Source organism: Triticum urartu, chromosome 6A, assembly GCF_056163025.1.
Source record: "Triticum urartu cultivar PI428250 chromosome 6A, HENAU_Tu73, whole genome shotgun sequence".
In the NCBI taxonomy this organism is placed as follows: domain Eukaryota; kingdom Viridiplantae; phylum Streptophyta; class Magnoliopsida; order Poales; family Poaceae; genus Triticum; species Triticum urartu.
This window is the reverse complement of record NC_141878.1, coordinates 558411309-558425016: the sequence shown is the minus strand read 5'-3', so window position 1 is coordinate 558425016 and position 13708 is coordinate 558411309. Positions and strand designations below refer to the sequence as shown.

General features: G+C 46.8%; 1 protein-coding gene across 1 annotated transcript; it reads right to left on the bottom strand.

The window, feature by feature from the left end:
* Window positions 1-935: 935 nt before the first annotated feature.
* Window positions 936-3560, bottom strand: LOC147966308 (uncharacterized). The gene is made up of 2 exons (XM_087528801.1): window positions 2251-3560; window positions 936-2137 (listed from the first exon to the last, which is right to left on the bottom strand). The coding sequence occupies exons 1-2, from the start codon at window positions 3558-3560 to the stop codon at window positions 2014-2016; spliced, it is 1434 nt and encodes a 477-aa protein (XP_087384927.1). The 3' UTR covers window positions 936-2013.
* Window positions 3561-13708: the final 10148 nt, after the last annotated feature.

The following is a 13708-nucleotide window of genomic DNA, read 5'->3' as shown; positions in this document are numbered from 1 at the left end:
TCGCTCATGTGAAGTCGTGATTCTTCAATTATAATGACACAAGTGTAACTTATTAGAACACGAAATGAAGTAGAAAAGTGCGGTTTACTCAATAAACAGACATTCATCAACCATACCGATGCACAAGCAAAAGTTCATCTATTAAGTCCTTGTTTGTTGGATTGGCACACGGTGAAAGGAGAAATGACTGCGAGTTGAGCTCAACTTCCGATGATGTGTTTGATGTTTTCAATTTCTTAGGGGATCTATCCAGAATCATATAATTCATGAGATATATGTCGTTTCCACCATCTTCAAGTCTCGATTTCCTATATTATCTGTCATTTTATTGGACCCGGAATTGAATGATCAGAATATCATACATTGAGACTTCAAAGATGATGAAAATAACACAGATCTCATGGATTGTATGTTCCTGATAAACTCCCGAAGAACTTTAAAACATCAAACACATCACAGAAGTTTGAGCTTAGCTCTCATTCATTTGCCCTTTCACTGTCTGTCAATCCAACAAACGATGACTTAATAGATAAACTTTGCTTGTGTATCAGTATGGTTGATAATGTCACTTCACTGTAGTAAGCCACTTTCTTCAGTTCATTTTGTGTCTAATAAATCACTCTTCTGTCATTATAATACCGATTCCAGAAGCAAATGAATGGAAAGTTCTAATACTTATCCTATTAGTTTAAATTTGAGACAAACAATAAACCTATATTAAGAATCATGAATACATGGATGTTCAATGCTTTAATATGGTTGTGTGGATACTAGCGTGCCACGGCATCCAACTTGTTAAAGACATTCCCGTTCACTACATGGATCTAAACTTTTGTGTAAGTTACTATAATCACATAGTATTATATTTGGCCTCATATTTAATACTTTCTTGTTATTATATTGGTTGATATCCCACTATGCACGAGACCCAAGTCATCATGAAAATATGGACATCGCTCGGTTGTCACAGTTGTTTGATATCTGACCTGATAGCAATGAGTACCATATCTCAGAATATGATATGATAATATTTAATTCTTCGTTTAGTAAGAGTGGTTTATTTGGTCTTAATGATTGATGTATTTCTGAATGTATGCATCGTTGCAGATTTTATTGCCTTGAGATGTTCTTGAGCTATTTGTATTGTTCATCTTGGATCAAAAAAATATTGCCTCTATTTTAGACCCTCTTCCAATATCTACTTTGGGGAAGAATATACTCAAAACTATGGTCAACAATCTAAAGCTTGTGCTCCGAGTTGTACCCTGCATTGAAGGATCTCTAAATAGGGATGCACAATTCCTATGAATGTTGTCAATGCCTTTCAATCTTAATTCATTCATTTAACACATAATGTAATATTTCATACACGCAGTAGTGTGACGCGTTATTTGGTTTTCAATTTCATGCACTCATGGTACGATGAAGGGTTACATTTTCCAATACCTAGTGTGAATGTTTATACCATGCTTATTTGTATACATGTTGCACATGATTTTTATAACAATGTTGTATAATGAATATGTATGATGGTTTTGAACCTAGGGGCTATTTTTGGTACATATGTTGACATATGAAGGAAACGAAGCTCTTCAATACCCCAACCCTGCATTGAACGAAGCTCTTCAAGCGTTGCGTGCATGATTACTAGTAGAGATAAACAATTGATGCCCACAAAACAGATAATGATTCACTCATATATAGACGTACCATGTTAAAATAAGATCACATTGGTGGTAATATAACTAATGTTCTTACGCTTGGTAGGAACCTACAATTTGCAAATTGCATCAGTCCAGTCAAATATGCAACAACACAATAAAATGATTAAAATCAGATCAGAAAACAACATGCCAGGTTATAAGGTTTTCTTTTCGCGAATAGGCCAGGTTATAAGTTGTGTGAATCAAAAACGCCAGCAGAGACCGTTGTAAGAAGTTGTGCCTAGGGTCTACATGCATTATTTGTACCTTTGTAATTCAATGAGTAATGTGAAGCACGACGTTTGTTCCTTCAGCGCGAATGAAAAGCGATGCGTGGAAGCCGCAGTTCCCTTTCTTGAGCCCTTATTTTCTTGATCAGTTCCTCGAAAGATCGAGGTATATAGTGGTACTCGTGGAACATGAGCCCTTTACTCCTGCACATGTTCATGAGACTAGAATTTAGAATTGTACATATATATTCAATGCAGAAGATATTGATCAGGTGCGGCTGTGCAGGGGAGGAAGCTAACTAAGAGGGAAAACATACCACTCGCGAGGATTGCAGTAGGTGATAAGATGATCAACAATGGTGAAGGGGCGCACAGAGGGGCGGATCCTCTCCTTCCCGTCGTGTATCTGGCAGGAGTCTGCCAGTCGCTCGGACAAACCAGTCCCCAGCGAAAGCACCAGAATGGGGTACTGTGGTAGAGTGAAGTAAATGGAGTTGCTGCTCAAAGAAGGTAGATCCCTGGCTGAAACAGACAGGCATCGGTCGCCGCTGAGAAACAGCGCGGTGTCACCTATGTTCTTCACCGGGATAAGCTTACGGCGTTGGCTGCCGTTTAGATCCACCACGTAGAGCCTGCAGACCAATCGTCGCGACCAGTCCAACGCATTCCATTCTGCCCCATTCGCATAAGGAGCTGGCTGCCGGACGGCGAGCAGCATCCTTCCACCGGACTCCGCGAGGTAAAAAGTACAGACTTCGCGGTCGGCGGAATGTGGAGCGTGAGCAATCACGACATGGTTCTCCAGCGGTACAGCTTTGCGTCTCGGAGGGTATAACTGCACGATCTCGCTCGAGCACGACATGGTGGCGTAGAGCCTTCCTTGGAAGGGCAGGGCGCACCCGACGTAGAACCCTCGGTGGAGGACCTCCCAATCCGACGAGCCCGGGTCGGCGGCGAGCACCACGTCCGTGTAGGGGAACCAGACCACCACGGCGATGGAGGAGTCTGCGGAGGAGGAGGACGCGCTGCTGCACACCGCGGCGTTCATGTCGAGCAGGGACGCCTTCTGCCTGACCACCTGGAGGTACATGGTGAGGAGGGGCGGGAAGTCGACGGCGTCGCGCGTGAACGGGTGCAGCACGCGGACCGCGGTGGTGCGCTCGTGCAAGAGGACGACGAGGCCGTCGGTGAAGCCGACGACCCTGTGCCGCCGGAGCTCCGGCAGGGGGACGCGGAGGCGCCTGGCCGTGCGCGTGTGGAAGAAGGCGATCTCGCAGGCGTCGTCCGGGCGGACGGCGTCGCCGTCGCAGAGCGCGACCCAGCCGCGCGGGCGGAGGCGAGGGTCCCGCAGGTCGGAGTCGCGAGGCGCGGGCGTGCAGGCGCGCCAGTAGGAGCAGACGGCGCGGAAGCAGATGTAGTCGACCACGTCGCCGTCGCCCTCGCCCAGAAGCCGGCGGGTGACGAGGCCTACTATGTCCGTGGGCAGGGACGCCCAGCCGCCGGCTGGCTGCGCCGGTGCTCTGCGCTTGCACGCGGGCAGCGGGGCAAAGGTGGATCCTTTTCGCTTCCTTCCTGCCGCCGCCGCCGCCGCGGACGGAGCAAAATTAAGGGTCGATTTCCTACCCATCCCGCAAGTATGCCCTGCGCGTTGCCTCTTGCCTGCCGCCGCTCTATTTCTGTCCTTTTGATGACCCTGCGCGGTTTCTGTAGCCCGCTGGGTCGGGCCTTTCTACGTGTCGTCACTTGGTCCAACTCCAACACTAGTTTTTTTTTATAAATTGCTCATTCAAATCATGAATCAGTACAGAGTAGGTGACCCTTACAAGCACACTAAAACGCAAAAACAAAGAACCATAAACACCTAAAGTATCCTAAAACAATCATAACATAAGAAGATCTCCGGAACACTGTGTCATCATCCCTGAATCTTGAGAGAAAACCCCTGCAGTAGAAGGATATACAACCAGTCACAAACAGGTCATCATCTTCGACCACAGTACAATTGCCGTCACACTGCTTTCTCCTTTCTTTGACACCATCGCTGAGAGGGCATGGACATCAATCCAACACACCTGTAACAGCCGTCGCCATCTTTGGCTGTGAGTACCGCGAAAAGTGTCCCTTCCGGAAGGAAGAGAACCCGAGTCATCCGACCGGTCCAGCACCGCGGCCGGGCCATCCGCCCGGGCAAAGCCGGATCTCCCACCAGCATCAACACAGAGGAAGGAGAAGAACAGCAGCAGCAAATCGTACCAACAAGGAAGAAGAAAGGTCTTCGCCTCCCTACCTCCATCGCCCATCTGAGGATCCAAACGGCCAGTGCCGATGGACCTCCAACCACCATAGCCCGTGACCTCGACGAGATCCGGGGATCCCCAACACCGCTGGCTTCTAGACAAAGGCAAAAGCCTCGCCTGAGCGCGAACGGAGCCCGGAGAAACTTATTCCGACGCAACACCACCGCAACGGCCTCGGCAGCGTCTCCCTCAACCCTAACCCTACCACACACCAACCTAGCGAACAGACCCAAGGTTTCCCCTCCCTCCTGCCGTCGGAGCGGCCGACGGAGAGAGAGGGTACCGGCGGCGTCACCGGCGGCGCGCAAGGGACCCCTAGTTGCCTCCTTGATCGCCTCGAGCGATCCAACTTTTCCGGGCGTGCGGTTGCGTCCCTTTAAAAACGTAACTCCAACACTAGTTGGTTAGAATTTTACGGCACTTCTTTTTGTTTTATTTTCTTAGGTCAAAACGCATACATTTGTTTACCCTAAATGCTAGATAGTGCAAATGTATTATTCGCGAAGCCGAGCGAACGCATGCAAGCCTTCCCATGCCTGCATGTGATGATGCATGTGACTTTTTAGCACAGCAGGTGGTGGCACTGTGTGGGGATTGCACCCGCGTGCATGTGGATAGCCAACTCCGTGTGCTCATGCATGTGCACAAAGACTTAGAGACTTTTCAGCTGTCATCGATAAAGTAAACCGGCTCCGTTAAAGCAGTGACGATAGTGGTGCGTTCGCAACTCGTTCTGATGGTAGTGGTGGTTGTTTAGTGATCTTGGAGTCTTGATGCAATTTTCGTTATGTTTGAGATACTTTATACTTCTAGTAAATTTTTAGGATATGAAGCATTTTTGAAAGAAAAAAAACAGATTAGTCATCGCCATATAAAATTAGTGAGGTTGTGTGACGGGCCCTTATGCAAAGATTGTGGTACATTGGTAAAAGTTGACACGTCGATGTTTTCTTAAAGAATTTGGTCACCTTGTGGATCATAATCAACTTCTATATTATGAGAGGTGGTGATAAGAGAAGTATTTGGCCCGGGAGGGCGCACGAGCCGACAAGTGGACCCTGCCCCTGACGTTCCTCACTCAACTGACGCCCTGAGGGGTCCAAGACGTACGGGTCGATGGCGCGCTTGGGGCTACCTCCTCTGGCTGGTGTTGCCTCATCCTACGTTCGCGGTCGTTGCGTTTCAGTGACATGAGCCTGACATGTGGGCCGCTGAGCGAAGGTGTGCATGCTTCCTTTCTACCAGTGGGGCTGATGGGGGCGTTCTCGTGCAATTTGATCGTTTGTCCTCGTAGGGATGTGGAGGAGGGATTCCTGCCAAATCCTATTCGGCGCCCGTTGCCCCCGATACAGCTATTTCCACAATCGGGCGCCCCCCCCCCCCCCCCCCCCAATACCGCTCTCGACAAAGAACCGAACCTTTTTTCAAATCGGGCGCACCCCCACGCCACCAAGCTTGATGTGATAATATACATCTTTTCTACACTTTCTTCTTTCGCCTTTTCTTTTTCCTTTTTTAATAAAATTTGAGAAAAAATATTTCTTCACTTTTTTTCTGGAAAAATGGACGAACTTTTTGTTTACAAATTCAACAAACTTTTTGTTTACAAATTCAACGAACTTTTTCCATAATCGATGAACTTTTTTTTTACTTCGATGAACTTTTTTCAAATCCGATGAACTTTTTTCAAATCCGATGAACCTTTTTTCAAATCCGATGAACTTTTTTCGTATTCGACGAATTTTTTCAAAATTGATGAATTGTTTTTGAATCCGATGAACTTTTTTCGAATTCGGTGAACCTTTTTTCAAATCCGATGAACTTTTCTTCAAAATCGATGAACTTTTTTCATATTCAATGAAGTTTTTTTAAATTTGATGAACTTTTTTTCGTATTCGACATTTGTTTTTTCAAAATTGATGAACTTTTTTTCGAATTCAATGAAGTTTTTCCTAAGAACCAGAGTATGTACTGTAGAAAACCTGTTGGTTTTTTACTAAGAGAAATCATGACATAATGTAGCAATTCTAGGGAAGAGAAAAAAAAGCGATCGAGCGTGCTGCGTGAACCAGCGATCGAGTGGGCGGCTAGCGAGCGGGAGCCAGCGCGCGTTGCTGGGCCAAGCCCATGCAAGCGACGCAGCGGGCGCTGGGTTCGCTAGCGGGCGCTGTAGGCGCTGGCGAGGAGCTCTCGGGATTCCTCCTATCCGAACTTCTGGCATTCGTGGGCCCTGGTCGGATGGCGTGTGCTAGAATGCTTGCCCTACTTCTTGGTGTCGTGGGCTATGACCGACTAACTTCTTTTGTGTAGGTGCATGCTACACATACCCTGGTATCCTTCTTCCTCTGTTGGGGGTCTTTGGTCTTGCGTGGACATTGGTTGTCGTCAGGTTCACCCGGGGTGTCGGTTGTCGGTGGGTTGTCGTGTCGCTTGCCTTAACTTGTTTCGTCTGTGTTCAGTTTAATTACCCCTTTTAATCCAGTTGACTTTTGTGTTCTATTTTTATGTTTCTAATTTTTATAACGTTATTTTTATGCTTTCACTTGTTTCCTTGGTTATATTTTTTTCTTTTTCCATTTTTTATACGTGCTGAAAATTTTCTCACATTACATGAACATATAGTTCTTTACGAGTGTATGAGTACATATAATAATTCCATGTTTTCTAAAATAAATAAAAGATTAATACATTAACACTAATTTCATATATATGAATATTTTTAAAGTCCATATTTTGTAAAATTATGAAATAATTAAATACGTGGATATATTTATTATATAGTTAAACTATGCTATGAACAATTTCTTTCATATATAGGAACATTAAAAAATCTTAAATTTTGTCGTCTTTTTATCATTATTTTCAATATGTTTTGTAAATAACTATTTTAATTTACATATGGCTAATCTATGAACTTTTATAAAAAGTTATACTTTTAAATGTTATAATATATTTTAAAAAATGCACATCTTTAAGAGGCTATAATTATTTTGATTTATAGATGCACAGAATTTTTTATGCATGTACGTTAACACTTTTAATTTTCTGCAGTTTTGTTCTCCATTGTTAGGAACTTGTTTTTTCTTAACATTATTGTAACTTGTCAAGAAAAGCAATTTCAATTTATTTTGTAAATACATATTTTCAATAATTCAAAATATGTTTTACAGTTTGTTTATTTTATTATGTCCGTTACATGCAAAAAATGAAGAAGCCTAAGCCCGGCCCATGTTCCATGAGAATAGAGATGCGTCAAATTGTTTGTCTCAGAAAAAGAAAGATGCATCAGATTGTTGCAGAAATGCTCGGGACACTTACTTAGCGATGTACCCTGAAAAAAAAAAGAACTTACTTATCGATGTCTACTGAGATAGCCCATCTAACACCCATACCACAACACCCGGTTTCTGACCAGTTTCTTGACGGTTTAGGAATCTTCTAGGAGATTCCTCAACAGTCTCTGCTTTTCTTTAGTTTTTGTGTTCCTTCTGTGTTGGTGTTTTTATTATGTTTTTCTTTTTCCAAAAAGTATCTGAAATTTCATGTTTTTTATGAAATACTGAAATCAGTGAATATATTTTCAGAATTTTCGAAAAAAATTATTAGTTTCTAAAAGTATTCATGTTTTCATAAATTTTTTCTTAAATTTAAAACTAGTCTACTTATTCAAATACTGCTCTTAAATTTTAAAACATGTTCAGGTTATGAAAATATTATTCTCAAGTTTTCAAAAGGGGTCATATTTTTTAGATATAATTTTTATTGGGTTTTTTTAACTAGTTTTTTTTCTGTTTTCTAACACGAAATTGAAAATAAAACTAGAAAAACCGGTTGCTGTTGTACCCGAATCACCACAGTAACCCGAGCCGCTACATTACGCTGCACTGGGCTAGCCCAGGTTGGTGGAGGTAGTTGGTTGCTCCTATATCTCGCTTGAAGCAACATAATGGAAAGGTATCGCCAGAAACGAATGTACAGTGGACAAGCCCAATTAGTGTTAAGTTTAGTCGTTCCTTTTCTTTTCTTTCTTTTACTTTTGATTACATTTTGAAAAATGTTATATATATATACTGGATGTATCAAAAAATAATTTACTTAAAACATTCATCAAGTGTTTGAAAAACGTTAACATAGTGTATATAAAATGTTATCAAAACTTTATAAAATATTGATCGCATTCAAAAATATATGTACATGACATTTAAAAAAATCAAACATTTCAAACAATATGTTTGTGATATTTTTTGAAAAGTATATACATAGTAAAAAATGTTTTGTACCATTCCCAAAAATGTGCACGTGTTTTGTACCATTCCAAGAAATGGCCTTTATCTTTCTTTTATTTTGTTGTAAGTGACGTATAGTTCGGACACGTGCGCTGGGTGAGGGGGGGGGGGGGGGGGGGGCTTGCATAATTTGAGACATTTGAGCATCTACAACCGGACGTAGCAAATATGACCCCTTAAACGCCCGCGGACGCGCCCGGTCGGTGACCGGGCGTGTCCGTTTTGAGCCCTCATTTATCTGTCCGCGCAGCCACACTCCTCGTTTTTCTCTTTATATGTCCGGTCACTTGCACGTGATTGGTGGAGACGAAGAGAGGAAAATAAAAGAATGAATGAAGAAAGAGAAAGGTTGGTCCGGGATGGGGCCGCGTCCTTCGTGGCGGACTGTCCTGGCGCCCTCATATCCTTGTTATATTTGAGATGGATATGAGGGTTCGCGGACAGCCCGGATGTATATGGATGATATGAAGGTTTCGATTGGGTCACATTTTTCCTTCTCGTCCATGTTCGGTCACTGACCGAACGCGTTCACGGGCATACGAGGGATGGTTTGAGAGGTTCGGTTGTAGATGCTCTTAGGGCAACTCCAATGCGGTGCACCAAAACAGACACATCAAATGTCCTCGAGTAGTGTCGCAACAGATCTCGGTCGCAAGTTGCAACTGGCCTCATTTCTCGGGCCACTTGTTGGCAAGCGAGCCGCGCGCGGTGGCCGCCATGAGTCCACCGGTACTACAAAGCAACTGACAAAAACAGCACATGACATGGGCACTACAGTTTGGTGGCGGCGAAAGCGACCTGTCACGTAGCGGCACGAACAAGATTATCACCGGGACCGGCCGCGTCTGCGTTTTACATCACCTGGCACCGGCAGTGGCGGGATGGGAATGGGATGAGACGAAATGATGCGCAGAGCGGTAGCCCCCGCGGAGACGGAACCAGCCATTGCCGTTGTCGACCGAACGCCAATGCCCGTGGAGCCCATGCGTATGCGTCCATCCCGGCGTGGCACCACCGAGGACAGAGATAGAGAGATGGATGCTTGGAAGGGAATCTGACTATCCGAGCGAGTGGTGCCCGACACGCAGGAACGAGGTCCAGGGGATGAGGAGGAGCGTCCACAGCGACGGGTGATTGCAATTGCAACGTCGACGGCCGGGCGCCAGCGGCTGCCGCTGGATCGATCATGTGACGGGACGTCCCCGGCCCAGATATTGGACGCCTGAGGTGACCGGTCCGGTCGACAGAAGTACTAGGGTAGAACGAGATGCATGGCCTCCCACGATTGGCGTGGTGGCTCCCGCTTAAACATCATGAGCACATGCCGGCACATGCGTGCGTGCCCGCCATCGCTGGAACGTTCGTTGGCGCGCGCGCGAGCCCCAGGGAAGGCAGCACCTGGCGAACGGCATGGCGTACGTGTAGGGCAGAAAAATGTTGGCTTTCTGTTGCATCCCTGGTGTCTGTTGCCGAAGCGAAGCTCACGCGAAGAAATCCGCCGATCCCGAATGGCCCCGAGGCTCGGAAGACCCGCCCGCCACAGCGTCCTCCCTCCTCGTGATCCGTGGGGAGCGCTCGCCGTCTTGCGGGCGGATACGCCAAGGCTGCTTTGTGCTCGATCGGGCCACACGCACGCACGCGCGCGCACGAACAGTTCTGCCACGGGCCAGGACTCTACGTGGCGGCGAAGCAACGGCCGCTGGCGAATGCCGCTCGATCGGGAGATGGACGGGCACGTCTCCCTTCACTCTCTCTTTTGTCGTGCCGTGCGCGCGGGACCGCGTTTGAGGAACCAACCGCACGCAGCGCCGAGCCGAGCGGCGACAAGGATCGATCCACCGATCACTCATGGAGTCATGGCCTCGGTCGGCTCCGGCTCCGGTATTATCTATCTCGCGACGATCGAGGGCTGCCGTCCGGTAGCCTTCCGTTCCTTGGCGTACGTGCCGCCCGCTCGCCGTAGGGTCATCCTCCATAAAATGATGAGGCTTTTTTAGGATTCCTCCATAAAATGATTGCAACCTACTCTACGAGCAGGATCGACGTCGATCGATCAGGACGGGCGTCTCTTCCAAGAGCCTATCTAGCTAGGTGGTGTTTAGGTCCGAGGCCGTGAAGAAAGAGACCAGTGTCTTTTTAGAACACCAAGCAGCACTGCCTGCTTGATTACCAACAAGCGTTTTTTAGACATGCATACAAGTGCATTTCTGGCGTGCACACATGGGCAAGTCCCTAGAATGCTCGAATTGATGGATACCAAAACCATGCTCTGTTTTTTGTGTGCAGAACCATGCTCTGTTATTCATGCGATATTCTTCTTCACCTTTTCGAGCCATTGAACTTTTTTTTTCTCAAAGAAGTCAAAGTTCTGTATCGATGAAACTAGTGGCGGAGCTTGAAAGAAAATTTTGGGCGGGCCAAAGTGTTTTTTTTTCTAATTCTGAATCTTACAAGATGGAGTCAGCAAATTCTGAATCATAAGCACATACAGAGATCTGAGAGGATGGCGAATTGGAGACGTGCCTCTGTGTACGGTGCGAGCATGAGACGAGAGGGGATGGGTCTGCTGTGTGTTGCGTCGGCTGGGCTAGGAACTAGGAACACACACATAGGTAAAAGAATTTCGTGAAATTCCTGGGCGGGCCATGGCCCTGTTTAGCCCCAACAGAGCTTCGCCCCTGGATGAAACACCGGCATTCATGAAGAAAACCTCTAAAAGAAAGAGGAAAACATAACCGGTCGTTCGGGATCCTCCGTCATCTTCATCCCACACATGCCGATGGTGCACCCATGTTGCTGCAGTCGGAGTTCCGTGTTGTTGCCGGAAAAAAAAGTAGTATCCATGCATGCAGTTAGGGGGTTGCAGATCTTTGCCAGGAAGTGTCGGCTGCGTCGATTTCGAAGGGTCCAGGTCCCTAGACCGCCCGACTCGATGAAAAAACCAAATCGGCATCGTTGTTGCCGAAGCAACACTGGTCGGACGAAGACACAACCAACCCCTGATTCCATGGAAAGAAAGGCAAACATGTCCGCCTCAACTCGTGGCTAGATTCGATGTTGGGCGCACCACCGGAGTCGATGAAGAAGTCGGAGGAGGCTTTGTTGAACACTGCCGCTATCGCGGACATCAGAGACCTAATTGTCCACCAAATCTCATTGTTTGATCGCACCGCCGCCGTCAAAGAAAAAGCCAAAGAAACCATTATTGTATACACTGTCATCAGTAAACGCCGAAAGGGACGAACAAGTGGAGACCTACCCAATGCCCTAAGAGCATCTAGAGCCGGGCGCCCCAAGCCCTCTTCAAATGCCCGGGCAGCCTGCCCGGTCGCAAAATTTTGACCCAGGCACCCCCCTCAAACGCCCGGACTAACCGGTACCCCTCATATCCAGCCCAAATATGGGGCGGATATGGGGCGACCCGGGCACGCCCGGGCACGTCCGCCTGACAAGCCCGGCCCACCAATGAACCCACATATATCCTATCCGATGAACCCTAGACCTCAGTGCACTCTACTCTCTTTGTCCTCTTCTCTTCCCAATCCGTCCTCTCCTCCGCCGGGGAGCACATGGAGCTGTCGGACGACTCCGACGACGGATCAACCTCCTCCTCCGAGGAACCTCTGGCGGCCGACGCCTGCACCAAAGGCCAAAGTAGCACCGCGGACCGCAAAGGAAAAGGGGGCAGCGAGGAAATAGTGATTTCCTCCGCCCTTCTCTGTTTAATTAAGTTTTTTATCGTATATTTAGAGTACTGTCCAATTAAGACTGCATCTTTGGGTTGTTCGTTGAACGATTATGCTACAATTTGCCCGATTTAACTAGATTTGCTGCTAGTCTCAAGATCGACATACGTTCGTTTTCATACATGCATGTCTTGCATGGATATGAGATGCCGGATTTGAGATACGCCGGTGTGAACGCAGCAAAACAAGAAGTGTCCTTCAGTGCCCGAGAATGCGTCCGACGCGTCCGCGGACGTTTGAGGGCCCGGGTTTACCAACTGCAACTGTAGAGATGCTCTAAGACTTGAGAAAAACTACGGCTCCCACCGGTGCTCGTGGCCTCCCCCGCATGTCCCTGCCGGCGGAGCGAACGAAGGAGGAGGCCGGACGATCTACCCGTGGAGAAGGGTGACGGCAGAGGAGTATATCGCATTTTGGGGCTGCGGCTCCCCACTGAACTTTAATGGCACACTGTACTTTTTCGATTGCAATGTCCTAAAATGCTTCAACAAAATTAGCAATGTCGGCCATAACTAAAGAAAGATATCTCTAAGGACATCGACCGCACTGAATGTACGCTAGAGTGATGTGAGGCTAGACCGTGTTTCGCTGGCCGATAATATATTTTGAGTGCACTTCTCTTTCTTTCAGTGGAAACAACAATGACTTTATATCGGCCCTTTTTGGAGAGATCAAGCTGGATCGATGCGCCTAGCTAGCTTGCTCCAAAACCGCATGACGAGAACATATTCTGCATGCCCATATATGCATGGCCAGTTTGAAAACTCGCGTCACCTATACTTTCCTTTCCTTTGTACTACTCCCTTCATCTCATAATGTAGTGCTTTCTCTATTCTCATGCTTCAACTTTGATCGTAAATTTAACTACCAAGACCGATTGCGGCGGGAACAAAAGTTATATCAGTGAATTCGTATTCAAAAAAAGTTTTTAATTATACAATTTTTCCTCCCGCCGCAGTCGGTCTCGTTGGTTAAATTTATAGTCAAAGTTGGACCTCAGGAAGCGCGGGCGCAATATATTTTGGAATGAAGGGAGTAGCATATTCCAAAGAAAAGCCAATCTCATTCATTGTCTCTGCATTATTGGGAATTTCCGGTGCCATCTCTGTACCCTACCTGATAAATCCTGGTGTATAATATGTGGAGCATATATATTCCTGCCCCGTCGAATATGTGGAGCATATGCATGTACAAGTTGCTGATCTCAATTCTCGAGTTAGCCACCCAGCCACCCGACTAACTTAACTGCGGCTGCTTTTCCGATGAGTCGCTGCCACGGGTCTGCCAGTAGCCGGAGTGGCTGGCCAGTCGTTCCAGAAGCCCGGTGTCGGTCTCTGGATGAATTTTCGTGACGTGAACGCTTAAAACGACGTCCGGTCGGTCTCGCCAGCTCGGTGGTCGTTGCCTCTCTCGATCCGTCTCCAGTTGTAGCAACAGTGAACGGAA